Below are 13,589 nucleotides of genomic sequence, written 5' to 3' on the forward strand. Positions count from 1 at the left end.
TACCCATTTTCGCCCTGTTCCGTTCTATCTGGTTATTATTCTTAGGATAAGGGCATAAGGCAGTGCTATAGTGACAAATCGAAATGCCATGCGGCCTCATGGTTTAGCACTCGTCTGACAGCACTTAGGGGGTGTTTGGGAGCACTCCACTCCAAAAAAACCAGCTCCACTCCACCAGCTCCATATTTTCCTAGCTCCACTCCATCAACTCCAAAAAAATATGGAGCTGCTGCACGTGTTTGGCTAATGGCAGTGCTCCAGCTCCAAAAACATTAACACTTGTTGTGAATGGTCTATTATACCCATGTGAATGGGTCCCACTTGTCAGTCTTCTTTTCTTCTCCTTTCTTCTCCTTCTCCTTTCTTCTCCTTTCTTCTCCTTCTCCTTTCTTCTCCCGAGGCGCAGGGGTGGTGGGTGGGTGGCGCGGGGTGCGGCGGTCGGCGAGCGGCGGGCGGGCGGCGCGAGGCGCGGCAGGCGGCGAGCGGCGGGCGGTGGGTGCGGGGCGCGGCAGGCGGCGGCGCCGCGGCGGGCGCAAGGGCGGCGCGGCGAGCGGCGGGCGCAGGGGCAGCACGGCGAGCTGGGGCGAGGGGCGGCGATGGGTGTTTCCTTTTTCCTTGAATCGAACCGGTATGTGTGTAACGAGTGGCAATGGTGGGTAAATACCCACCAACTCCACGAGGAGGTCTGTAAAGGGGGTTTTTGGAGCACCCCTTGAGGTACTCCACAAAAAACGTGGATCTACCCCCCTGCTCCACCTTTTTCCTGGAGCCGGAGTTGCTGGAGCTAGACGCGTTTGGCTGCGAAATTTTCGGAGTTGGTGGAGTGGAGCAATTTTTCGTGGAGTGGAGTGCTCCCAAACACCCCATAGTTTTCAAAGTCAAGCCGAATCAGCTCCGGAAACTGCACACATTCAGTAGGACCAGCGTTTACAAGTCGTTTAGTAGCGACTTAAACTGGGCCGAGTTAATACAAGTCGTTTACCAGGCCGGGGCAACTGAAAAGCTGGGCCGAGTTAAATGGCTAAAGCTAGCTGGCCCACATAAAGATTTAACATTGATTTGGTTGGGGTGTGAAGCGAGTGCTGAAGTTCCAGTGCAACGTGATGAGAAAAGAAAACAAAGAGGAACAGTCGCAGAGAAGAGAAAAAGGGGAAGAAGAGCCGTCCTCCCCCATCCGCGCTTCTTGGTTACGCTACACCTACCAAGTGCCAATATGGTCAGTCAATGAACATCGTCCAGCGCACTCCCCGCCATCTTCTCACACATCATTTATCTTCTTTTGATCCATTATTCTTCTCCCTTATATTAGATTTTTTTTTCATCCCACATTGCATTCCTCCCTAAACGACACCAATAACCATGGCCCAACTTTCCTCCGATTTGGCCAACAACGTCTAACCTAATCCTCTCGATCCACTTAGCAAATTTACAGTTATCGATAAGCACGTAGCTGCATTTTGACAGGCATCTTAGCTTTTTGTTTCATGGTAGAGCTAGCGTGATCTATCAATTGATGAGTTAGAAATCTACCTCTGACAACGAAAAGAAGCCCATTTATTTTTTTGTTAAGAAAACCTTTTAATTTAAGCTTTTGACCACAAATTTTATTAAACGGTATAGAGTGACGACATAAGGTTGATACTATTTGATTTACATGAAAATTTGTTCTCATAACACACCACGTGTTCTATTTAAAATACTATATTTTTATATTTATATATTTATATCCGTGATTAGAGAAAATAGTGAGTATGAAACCATTTCCTCATAATATGCAAAACCAAGCTATTGAATTTACTAACGAAACTTAGTGCAACATCATAAAATAGGAGCAATATAAGCAAGAACTTAGTGTGACGCGCATCTTGTAGCCATGCGAGGTAAAAAGAAAAGTTAATTATTTTTATAAAAAAATATTAGATGATTTTTAGCTGTTCCATTATGTTTTACTCCGTAGTTGATGTTGTGTTTTTTTTTAAAAAAATAAAGGGTCACGGTTTTTTTCTTAATCCGCATGGAGGCCAACGCATCAATGGTCCTGATCTGACGTTAGCGGAGGAGGTTCTTCTAGAAACAACAAACTAGTAGAAGCCACCGAAGAATCTAGAACGGAGCAGCCAGGCGGCCAGGCCACGCAGGCCACAAGGAGAAGAAAAGAGGAAGGAATATTCTTCGCGTCGATAGAAAGAGAGAGAAGGCGGCAGGAAGAGTAGGAGGCGTCGGCCGATCTGCTGCGGAGAGGGAGAGGAGGAGGAGTAGATCGCGGGCGAGGAGAGCAGAGATGTTCCTGGTGGACTGGTTCTACGGGGTGCTGGCGTCGCTGGGGCTGTGGCAGAAGGAGGCCAAGATCCTCTTCCTCGGCCTCGACAACGCCGGCAAGACCACCCTCCTCCACATGCTCAAGGATGAGGTCTCTCTCCCCCTCCGATCCACCGCCCTTTCCCCTGCGAATTCCAGTCCTGTTGTTTTGTTTTCCCATGACGGGGATTCCTGATCTGGTTTGTTGGATTGATCGCAGCGGCTCGTACAGCACCAGCCGACGCAGTACCCCACGTCGGAGGAGCTGAGCATCGGCAAGATCAAGTTCAAGGCCTTCGACCTCGGCGGCCACCAGATCGCCCGCCGCGTCTGGAAGGACTACTACGCCAAGGTTGCCCCTCCTTCCTCCTCCTCGTTTCGTTTCTATTATTGTTACAGCGCTTCCCTGTACAGTTGTTTTTTTGTCTGATTTGCGTTGGAATTTGGGTTGAGACTTTAGGCGAAGAATCGAAGATAGTAGGGTTTTAGTTGCAAGTAGCATCTCGTGTTAAATGTACGCCGTCTTAATTTATTTGCTTGTTATTGTTAGAGTGTTCCATGTACAGTTTTTGTGTGATTTGGTGTTGGAATTTTGGTTGAGACAAAGAAGATGGGGTTTTATGTATTGCAGTATATAAGTATATGGGGGTTGAACATACTACATCTGAATTGCCAATTAGGTAAGGTGTGCTGTAGGATGAGGAGAAAATTTGTAGAATCTTAATAGCATGCCAGAGCTATGATTTTGTGAAGATAGTCTCCTCAGGTAACCAAGGATGGCACACCCATTGAGAGATGTTGGCCATCTGATCACGATGTGATTTCTAGTGATACTAGAACATGTCTGTTATGCTGTTATTTGAGCTCTGTCATTCAGATTATCTGCCCATTTGCAATGGACCATTAATTTTAGTGGGGCTACCTACTGGTGCCATTGATTCTTCATCATCAATCATTCTGTGAGGTTTATAGGATGTGATCTCTGTACCCAATAGAAGTACACAATCTACATTTGCAAGTGGAACTAGTTGGTATTTCCTAGCAAGGGTGTTGGCATTGCCTAACCTTAGTAGAACAATCTTCTGCGTAGTCCTTTTTAATTCTTATGGTATTATTTATTTCAACAGAACACAGCTCCAAACAAAAATATGGGAAAATTGTCCACGTATCACTGTGCTTGGAGAGCTTTCCAAATGTACAACTCATGCTTCCCACTTGACCGAATTACCCTAATAAGACTATGAGGTCTGCCTGCTTACAACTATTGTGCAGTTTTGATCCTCCATCTTACTCTGGCAATCATCAGAACTCTGGTCAACACCCTGCTCCATATGGAACGGTGTAGATTTGCCATGGCTGATGATGGAGAGGTAAAGATTGCCACCAGTGTTAAACAGGTTCAGATCATAAGTTTTGTGGTAATTTGTCAATGTGGGAAGTCTGAGTGCTATGAGTGCAAGGCTCTCCAGACACTGATTCTTAGTCTACTTTCTCAAAAAGAAATACTAGGCCTTTAGAGCAGCCCTAGTTGTTTTCATGCTCAGTTCAGTCCAAGAGCTCCAGTGCTGCATTCGATCATTCCCATGCCTCACACCCATGCCCTGTCTTGTGTGTGGAAATTCTAATCAGCTTGGTAGGGGTTGACTCGTCTTAAAAGTTTGGTCATCAACGGTTCAATTTCTGTATGCTGGAGCTTCTCTAGCAGAAATCAACAAATCATCCACTTTACGCTTTCTGTTGTTCTTGGATGAGTCTCTTTGAGAGTTCGTGAGTTCACCTGCGGTTTTTTCATAAAATCCCACCTGCCTAGAATGGTGGAACAAGACAAATATCCTTTCCGGTTCTTATATTTCTTCATTTCAACAAAGCACATTCTGGAATAAAAATATGCAAAAGTTGTCCATGTATCACTGTGTTTGGAGAGCTTTCCAAATTTATGACTCAGGCTTCTCTCTTGACCAACTTATCACTAATAAGACTATGAAGGGTGCCTGCTTATAACTATCGTGAAGTCTTACTACTCAATTTTGATTTTTGTGATAGTTGGTAAACAGGTTATGTCACAGTTTTGTTGGTAATTTGGCAATGTGGGAAGTCTTGAGTGCTATGAGTGCAAAGCTCTCCGCACACAATGATCCGAGGTCAATTGCCGTTGGAAAATTAGAGGGCTTTAGAGGAATCCTGGATTTGGCGCTTTGTACTGTTCTTGGATTAGGCTTGCTGAAGTACCTGAGGTCACTTATGGGTTTTGCAACATAAACCTCAGCTGCTCTAGAATGGTGGGAACAACCATAACGTAATTTGGTAATCTTGCTGTAATTAACTAATCAAGAAAGGTGTAAATTATGTTGTTCACCCATTGTGTTTTGCTAATTTGCTAAAGGGAAATGAATACACTGAAGGAACATGTAAATTCGTCTACAGCAGCTGGAAATTGTTCAAAACTTGAATTCATGCACTCATCTTCTCATAAACCACATCAAACCTTCCCCAATGTCACCATTCTCTGCTCCTGTGAGGGACGAGTACACACGTTGCATCCATCTTGCTTGCTCGCCCCACTGCATTTCCAAAGATCTTACTTGCATGACTAAATGTTTTCCAACGCACGTTGCATGAGGCTTCTATTTATATTTTCGGAACACCCATGTTAGAGCCATGTTAAATGGATTAAGTTTTGTTGATGCAATGCTTGCTCAAGAAAAAATAAACATGATTGTTTAGCACTAGGCATGTAATACTAGGGCCTAAGTTCAGCTAACTTATTGCCCTGGCTGAACAATATCCCAGGCTTTGACAATTAACTGTAAATTGTGATTGAACTTGATGAGTTCAATAACTTCACAGTTTAGTGTTTTTGCATATGCTTTTTGCTGGCTGCTTTTAATTTCTTATCTGTCTTACAGGTTGATGCTGTTGTGTACTTGGTGGATGCTGTTGACAAGGAACGGTTTGCCGAGTCAAAGAAGGAGCTTGACGCTCTTCTTGCAGATGACTCACTTGCGAACGTTCCTTTCCTCATACTTGGCAACAAGATTGACATCCCGTACGCAGCTTCAGAGGAGGAGCTGCGGTACTACCTCGGGCTGAGCAACTTCACAACTGGAAAGGGCAACGTGAACCTGTCCGACTCCAATGTCCGCCCCCTGGAGATCTTCATGTGCAGCGTGGTGCGCAAGATGGGGTACGGCGAGGGCTTCAAATGGATGTCCCAGTACATCAAGTGAAACGTCGCGCTCCTCCTCTTTCCATAGCACTGCTGGTGTTGTTCTCGCAGGCAGTTGGAATCAGGTCTGGGCCGTCACTACGGAGAAATCCGCAGCTGTATGAAAAAGTTTATGGTAGTTAGTGATAGGGAAAACCTGTAATTTGGTGTTAATCCTAGATATGCGATGCGTCTATTTTCTTTTCTGATTGTTTGTGGGTAATGGTCTGAAGTCTTAGAGCAACTCCAAGAGTATCCTAAAAAATTCTTCCCCAAAACTATGTATTGGGGATTCTCCTAAAAAATTTTTCCCCCAAAAACATATCAGTCCACAGCAGATCGCTAATAAATAGCTCCCAATATTTCAAACACAGGCCACGTCATCATATTGGGCCCATCGGAAGGGACGCGCGGGCGTGCGGGAATCAGGATTGGGGGAGGAACGTCAACGCTAAAATATACACGGTGGCAGGCTGTTTTTTAGCGTCGCTAAAAAATTGGGGAAGGTTTAGATGGATTGTTGGAGTTCATTTTTTCTCTCTTTTTTCCTAAAAAAGTATTGGGGGTAAGATTAGCAGCCTCTTGGAGTTGCTCTAATAACAGTCGAAAAAGCAGTTGCTGGAATCCCTTCGAGGCAGCGAGAAGCATTCCAGCTTATGTAATCACGTTACTCCAACCAGTGAAATGTTTGCTAGCGAACTCTGGTGGGCTCTCGTCGCTAATGATTTGAGTTTGTGGTCATTGAAATGAAACCTTGCATATGTTTACTTTGCTCTTCCTATTGCCATGATGCGGCACGTCAATCTCTACGCTGCCATCACGTCGATTCGAACATGTAAAAGCATTTTCGCACGGAAGCATGAAATGGCTGGAAAAGTGGATAAATAAAAATATAAAATGACATGGCGCTGGATTTTTAGGCTGGAGTTCCTATCCGGATCTTTTCCATCTGTCGAGACGCCGGGCGAGAGCGACCCTTGCGGCCACGGAACGGCCGTGCAGCCCCTCGGCTGCTTCCTCCCCGTACGCACCCGTTCCAGGTGGGGAAAGCTAAAAGCTTCTCTCTAACCCGAAAACAAAGCAAGAATGCCAAGGATTACCTCATTTTTTGTTGCATTTCGGGGTGGGAAGCTTCACAAAGCATTAAGAACCACGAGTCATGGTGCCGATCAGCTAACTCCTTTCGCCAGAACCCAACAATAATCGGGTTCCGTTTTCAGCTCGAACCCGATCATCTCTCGCGGCTGAGCCGACGGGACAGGGTAGGAAGTTCCGTGCAGGCTTTGGTTCCGGCTGCCCGCCAACCGGTTCCGGCTCACCTCCGGCGTCGCCTACCGCCGCGGTCGCTCTCCGCTTGCCCTTTGCTGCCCGCAGCCGGTGGACCGATAGGGGTGGCCGAGACGACGAGCGCCACGGAAAATCGAAACGGCCGCGTCGGATGGGATGGGGTGGGCTCGGCACGCCCGCGCGCCGTCGACGCATCCCAGGCGGGCGCGGACGGGGTCGGCAGGCAGGCGCACGGGCACGGCACGACGCGGGAGGCGGACCCGTGATTTGGCGGCTCGCACGCGCCCCAGCGTGTGGGTTGCCAGTTGGCGGCGGAGCCAGCGAGGAGAAGGAGCGGCTCGTCCGCGACCGGCGGAGCACGGCGGGCACGGGCCAGAACGCCAGAGCAGAGGTAGGTGCAAGGCAACCTCGGACCAGACGACCGATTACATGGTGAGCAGACAAATCAGACCCGTGTCTGGAATTGGCGTGGCACGGAGCCGGCGGAAGTTCCTTGGCGGCCAACGGCTTCCATTCTCCTCCTCCGGCGTCTCCATCTGAACCGACGGCGAACAGAACCCGTCAACAGTGTACGGGCACAACGCCCGAGGTGGCACCGGTAGCGGTGGCGACCCGTCGGCGTGGCTGCTCGGTTACATTACACGTTCATGCGCCTATTGCGGCACCCCGTACGACTGTGCTGCCGCTCCATGTCCATGAGTAGCATCTACGTTAACGCAACGGAGTCCGGCGTCGTCTGTATTCTCTCGGCCCGAGTTTTTTTTTCCCTCTCCTTTTTTCGCAGGTGCGCACGTGTTATTGAACCTCGGACGGAAACAATCGAGCGTGTTGCTGGCTGCTGGGATCTTGAGAACGAAAGAAAGTTTCTATTTCCATTTCACATGCGTCCTGCAGGACGCGTTTCTGTTACAAAAGAATCGGTGTGTGGTTGTGTATGAATCTATCGGCGGCGAACCAACCAAAGAACGAACGTGCGGACGGGGGGCGGATCGGCCCGGCCCGGCCCGACGCGAACCTATCACCGGAGTCTAGCCACGACGAGGAGCGCGCCGAGGGCGAGCAGCTCCGCGGGCAGCAGCACCACGGCCAGCAGGTGCGCGCACCGCGCCGCGTCGGTCACGGCGTCCACGAACCCGCCCAAGCCGGAGCCCGGGGACACGCCGTGCACGCCGAAGGGCCACCAGAGGAGGAGGCGCCAGCGCCAGCGCTCGGCCTCCCGGGCGCGCCGGGCCTCCTTGCGCACCACGCCGCGCACGGACCGGAGGTACGAGTTCACGTCGTGGTCCCGGTACACGGTGCCCCGGGGACCGTAGGCACCGCCGTCCTTGAGGATTTCCAGCGGGTGCGGCGAGTTGAAGAAGGCCGACAGCGCCGACCGGAGCTGCGGCAGGGAGTCGTCGTCGGCGCCCGACGACAAGGACGCACCAACGCCGCCCAGGTGGTAGATGCCGCTGTCCGGCGGGAGCAGGTGGTGGTGCGGGGACAGCCGCTCCTCCGGCTGCAGGATCAGCACCTCCCCCATCGGCGCGTACAGCAGCTTCTGCAAGCAGTGAATTGGATTAAGCACATTTTCTGAAGACGAATCATAATCCACAACACAAATGCTAGAAATGAAACATGAGCAAACTAGAGCACAAACATCTACAGTACCTGGTTTGTGAGGCAAGGGTGGCTGCGGAAGTTCCCGTTGGCTAGCTTCAGGATGTTGGCGACATGGTCGGGGTAGTGGCACGAGAACACACGGGGCACGATGTCCCGGTGCATGGTGATCGACTGCACGTGGCTCCGCGGCAGCCCGAGCCGGCGGAGCAGGAGGTCGCCGCCGCACATGATGCACGGTGCACCGAACGTTATCACCGGCAGCAATGCTGAAGCAGGGGCCTCGCCACGCATCAGCAGCATCAAGTTCACGAGCAGAGCCAGGCTCCCGCCGAGGGAGTGGCCGGTGAACCGCAACCTCGCAGATTTACCGCAGCTCTTCAAGTGGGATTTCACGTATGGTAGCATCTGGTGATATATCCCCTTTGCAGCCTCGTATATGCCCCTGTGCACCAGCACGTCGAGTTCCTGCAGGAACACATAAAAAAATGTACAGAGGTTATATGAAGCACTAGGTTCATGATCTTGCCTCCTTCAATCTGGTTGCTCATACTTTCGACATTTGTGCAGCTTTGGATTCATCCTAGGTGAGAACTACATGAAACTGAAAATTTTAGCCACAACTACCAACATACCTCAAATTTGACAGGTTCAAATAAAAGGTTGGCCTGCCAAGCAGAAATTGTTTCTGAGCCCTGCAGATTACATAACAAAATACCACAATGGCGCAAGATAAGCAACAGGACTAAAAAGCATGAAAAAAGAGAGAAAACAGTTGAACCATCACGAGAATTTGGGCATGAGCAGTACCTGAACCACAAAGTATCTTGTGCTGTTTTGATCATCGTCACAAACGAACCACTCGCAGGGGCAAGATCTCGAAGAATTCAGATCATCCGCAACGGCTTGCCTTGTCTCTTCCTTCGCCGCAACCATGGAAGTTACCGAATTTGTTGTGGCCACAAATGAGGCTTCGTCCATGGTTAAACCTTCACCATTCTCACCGTTCACAAATGCCATGATGGAAGCTGGATCATCCTTGACATCATTCCTAGAACCAAATGGCATAATGCCCATGGCCCGGGAATGCAAATAAGATGCAGCAGATGACACGACGTGGTATGCACCAAAGGGGTTTATTCCAAGGCCACTACGTTCCTCCTTGCTCGCCAGTGCAGCATTGTCGACAGCTTCAGATACTTGATCTTGAGATTCATCCTTCGCATTGCTATGCTCCTGCTTCTGATCAGGGCTACTTCTGGCCTTGTCTTCAAACGAAGAAGTCACAAACTGCAAATTGTACCTCCGGAGACATTTTGGCTGAGATGGGAGGTACGAAAGCAAACAATTCCCTAGTTAGGCAGGAAAAAATGGGAAACGGGTAGGATATTTGCAGCAGCAATTCTGTTACATTAGATTAGTAAGGTCATGCTGCAACTAGTAAAAGGGAACCACATCAGAACCAAATAGGAGCTCTGAAGGATCACATGCCTAATCTCTTTGGATCAAATTTATTCATCTACCCATAAGCCAGAAAAGCAGTTCAAGGCAAGTAACCAATCGGCAACAAGACAAATGGAACTCAAGGATGGACTAATCCAAGACGAACTTATGGAAAATTACACTCAGAGAAAAGTAGGCAGTAAAATCCAAAGCAGACCAAATCTAGCTTGAACATTCCTAGAAAAATACCACCATCCGGCACCTGCATTGACGCTGAAAATTCACAGCATGAACAAGAACACGACACCTGTCTGGCACAGCCAAATGCTCATGAGCCAAATTTTACCGAAAGTAATCACAAATGGACCAAATTCACCAACGATGAACTGCGATTGACGCGTTGAAAAAAAAAACAATATCTGCAATGTAGATGGTACCTGAATCTTGGGGATCATGTAGGCGATGTTGCAGAGGTAGGACATCATGGAGTACTCCTTGGCCTCGCCGAGCGACGCCTTCCGCAGGAGCCGCGAGAAGGAGGCGCGGTCGAACACCTCGCCCTCGTCGTACCCCACGGCGCAGCCTTCGCCCTCGCCCCCACCGCCGCAGGAAGCGCACTCATCGACGCCACCGCCGGCCTCCTCCTCCGGTTCTCTGCCTCCGCCGCCGCCGCCGGTGGCCTCCGCGTCCGCCGCCTCCACCCACCGCGGCTGCACCCGCAGCATCTGCAGCACCCAGTTCGAATTCCCCTGCCCCTGCCCGCCCGCCTCCGCCTTCCGCTCCTCCTCGGGCGGAGGGCTCCTCCGCTCCGCCCCGCGAACGGCGCCGCCCGCCGCGGCCGGCCTCTCTCCCCCGCCCCCGCCGCCGCGCGGCCACAGGCGCAGCAGCGGCGCGTGCAGCGCGGCGCGCGGCGGGTGTTGCAGAGGCGGCTGGTGCTGGTGCCGCCGCTGCTGCGCCGGCATCGGCGGTGGCACCGAGGCCGGCGCCACCGGAGGCTGCGGCGGCGGCGCGGCGCCGCGCACGAACCTCAACGCGTCCATGGCCTTTCGGGGCCTCCGGGCGCGCGCGCCTCCGGGACGTGGCCTCCTCGCCTTTAAGCCTCGCGGAATTAGCCGCGGATTAATAATAGCCCGGTTAAGTTTAGGAATTCCCCGACGGCTGACGGGACTCGAGGTCGAGGCGGCGGCTGACTGACGCCTGGTGGGGCTCGCCGGCTGGTGGTTAGCCCTTCTTTATTCGTCTACCTCAGCTCACCTGCTCAGCTGAGTCGATCTTGATGATGGGCAGGGCAGTGGCGGCTGCTGTGATTGTGAAACAGGCAGGCGGCCGGGGAGGTGGGGGAGAAGAGGGATGCGCATTGGAGGAGAGCTCCTCCTATATACGTGGAGACGTGGAGCAGGGGGAGGTGGGTGGAGGTAGGCGACGACCGGGGATCGTTTGCGGGAGGAGGAGGAAAAATCTCTCGGTTGCTTTGCTCGTGAGGGATCCTTTGACATGGATATTTCTCGCTTTCTTGTGGCTCTTTTTGGCCGCGGATTGCAGTTGGTGCCCCGCACAGTTTGCTCTGTATTTTTGGGACGCAACGTTGTGTGCAGCAGCAGCCGCAGCACCCAAACAAGCGTCAAATTTTGTAATGGAGATATACGAATATAATGATCGCAATGCCACTTTGGACTTTGGAGTATTCACCTGGGTTTGACGTGTTTCACGCAAACAGTTTTAAAAAAGGACCAGAAGAAAAAAGAAAAAGCGGCGAGAGCATTAGCGTCGTGGTTTCCCGACTGGAGTTTTGTTGTGTTACAAGACCTCTCTGTCCGTGGCACGAGATTGCAATGCCGTGACGCGATCCAAGCCCAAAAGATAAACACTGGCTGTCAAACCACGGGGCGGCAGCGTGACACGGCGAGGTCGGCAGCGACGCGTCGGCCGGGCGCAGAAGATCCGAGAGTTACTTCCGTGGACGCGTCGACCGCGGCGGGGGAACGGGGCGACACGTCAGCGGATGAGACCGCTGGCGCGGACGTACACGTGCTGAGCGCGGGCGCCATGCAGGATGCAGCGGGCTCAAATTCCGTGACGAGGCGGGGACGTCCAGAAGCAACGGATGGGTGGGCTGGAGATGGGCCGCAGCCCGCAGATGTACTTAGTGCCGTACTAACCAGGCCTATTTGTGGAAGGCCGGAGGTTTGGCCCGCGAAATAGGGCCTAAATATTTTCTTCTACCAGGCCTTATAATGTGTTTTAGGCTGGCCCGCCTGTGTCGAGCACACGAGTCCAGTCCATGTCCAACAAGCTCATTGTACCGGTTTCTCCGGAACAACAGACGCCAAACCTGTGCAATGTCAGAAAATTGTGCGGCCACCTTCGAGAATGACAATTTTTTTTAAAGTAAGAACATTTCTACACCTCAGTAGTATTATAGATCGTCTTATGCGGTGCTACGTAGTGTAGTATTATAGATCGTCTTATGCGGTGCTACGTAGGATTTTTATTGATATGGAGGAGAGATGGTGAGGAGAGAGAAAGAAGTCGTTGTTTCATGAAACAACTGCCTCATAGGCCAGATTTTAGGATTATGAGGTGACTACTCCACCATTGTACGAGTTGTGGTTGCATTGCAACTCAAAATATATTTTTTTATGCGGAAATAGAATTACTATGAGACAACTTAAAACGATAACCTATTGTACAGATTATTTGTCAATGCATAATGTATGAGATCGTTTCACCTGCTCAAGGTACTGACTATTGAGAACGTGCAGCAGGCTAATCTCTATTCGTTGATGAAACAGTCAGTCAGAGATATTAGCTACTCTTACCGCTGGTGCTGGTCGGCGTTGGTGAGATTTTCCTAGGTAGCCCAGCAGACGGTGAACCGTGTACCCGGGCTCGCACTGGCTGGCTGTTGGTTACTTGCAGATGGGTCGCATCATGGTTCGCTTCCCTTTCCACACCCCCGAGAAAACGAACCTGGACACGACGACGTCAGGCGTGCATATGGGTAGGTTCCTCTCGAGCCACCAGATCGACCCTCAACCACACCGCCCACACATCCAAGCCGAAAGCACACGCATGCACGAATCAATCAGCGGCGAAGCAACATGTCATTTCAGGAAAGACAGAAAGCGGATTCAAGGGAAGATGGTCCTGCCTCCTGTGTCGAGCAAGAAAGAGAACGGATCGAAGAGCTCTAGATCGTTGCAGTGAAAGGGACGTGAGTGAGGCAGCGATCGATCGAGAAATAAAAGATGGCATGTGTGTCCGTGCGATGAGCATCTCCGCGCTCTAGAAGGTAGTTGGCCTGCCCGTTGAGTTTCGCAGCAGCTTTAGAAGATCAAACAAACGGTAATTTTTTCGTACAGCTTCCAGTGGAAGCTTAAAAAGTAAGTTTGTATGGAAAGTTGGAAAGTTTAGTTTTATAACTTTTCGTGACTTTTTGAACTTAGAAAGCTAAACACATCTTCTAAAAGTTATTGTTAACCTTTTAAAGTAAAATGACATCAGCAACTTTTCAGAAAAGATCAAAAGCTGCAGCTCCAAGCAACTTTTCAGAAAAGATCAAAAACTGCAGCTCCAACAAACATGGACATACCGGCCGGAGCAGAGGCTCGGTGGAAACGGTCGTGCACTGACTGGGCGGCCGCGCCTGCACGCACAACTGAAAACGAAAGGCAAAACATGCGTGCATTGCTGTGCAACCCCCCACATTATATATTCAGATCAACGGTGTTGTGTGCTCACCCTTCTTCTTCCTCGT

The 13,589-nt window shown here is 50.5% G+C and overlaps 2 protein-coding genes across 2 annotated transcripts; one reads left to right on the top strand and one right to left on the bottom strand.

Moving 5' to 3' along the window:
• Positions 1-2,102: 2,102 nt before the first annotated feature.
• Positions 2,103-5,709, top strand: LOC117857807 (small COPII coat GTPase SAR1A). The gene is made up of 3 exons (XM_034740675.2): positions 2,103-2,410; positions 2,519-2,650; positions 5,205-5,709. Exons 1-3 carry the CDS (start codon positions 2,282-2,284, stop codon positions 5,523-5,525), a joined length of 582 nt encoding a protein of 193 aa, XP_034596566.1. The 5' UTR covers positions 2,103-2,281; the 3' UTR covers positions 5,526-5,709.
• A 1,927-nt stretch (positions 5,710-7,636) lies between these two features.
• Positions 7,637-11,271, bottom strand: LOC117857806 (phospholipase A1 PLIP3, chloroplastic). The gene is made up of 5 exons (XM_034740674.2): positions 10,270-11,271; positions 9,200-9,709; positions 9,025-9,084; positions 8,441-8,857; positions 7,637-8,330 (listed from the first exon to the last, which is right to left on the bottom strand). Exons 1-5 carry the CDS (start codon positions 10,870-10,872, stop codon positions 7,809-7,811), a joined length of 2,112 nt encoding a protein of 703 aa, XP_034596565.1. The 5' UTR covers positions 10,873-11,271; the 3' UTR covers positions 7,637-7,808.
• Positions 11,272-13,589: the final 2,318 nt, after the last annotated feature.

Source organism: Setaria viridis, chromosome 5 (genome assembly GCF_005286985.2).
Source record: "Setaria viridis chromosome 5, Setaria_viridis_v4.0, whole genome shotgun sequence".
Classification (NCBI taxonomy): domain Eukaryota; kingdom Viridiplantae; phylum Streptophyta; class Magnoliopsida; order Poales; family Poaceae; genus Setaria; species Setaria viridis.

What these genes read in the sequence shown, in the direction of transcription:
- LOC117857807 (XM_034740675.2), top strand. Translation starts at nt 2,282, where the DNA reads ATGTTCCTGGTGGACTGGTTCTACGGGGTGCTGGCGTCGCTGGGGCTG. An exon ending in TCCACATGCTCAAGGATGAG is followed by an intron (nt 2,411 to 2,518) that starts GTCTCTCTCCCC and finishes GATTGATCGCAG; the next exon opens with CGGCTCGTACAGCACCAGCC. An exon ending in GGAAGGACTACTACGCCAAG is followed by an intron (nt 2,651 to 5,204) that starts GTTGCCCCTCCT and finishes TCTGTCTTACAG; the next exon opens with GTTGATGCTGTTGTGTACTT.
- LOC117857806 (XM_034740674.2), bottom strand. Translation starts at nt 10,872, where the DNA reads ATGGACGCGTTGAGGTTCGTGCGCGGCGCCGCGCCGCCGCCGCAGCCT. An exon ending in CAAGATACTTTGTGGTTCAG is followed by an intron (nt 9,085 to 9,199) that starts GTACTGCTCATG and finishes TGTAATCTGCAG; the next exon opens with GGCTCAGAAACAATTTCTGC. An exon ending in TTGAACCTGTCAAATTTGAG is followed by an intron (nt 8,858 to 9,024) that starts GTATGTTGGTAG and finishes GTGTTCCTGCAG; the next exon opens with GAACTCGACGTGCTGGTGCA.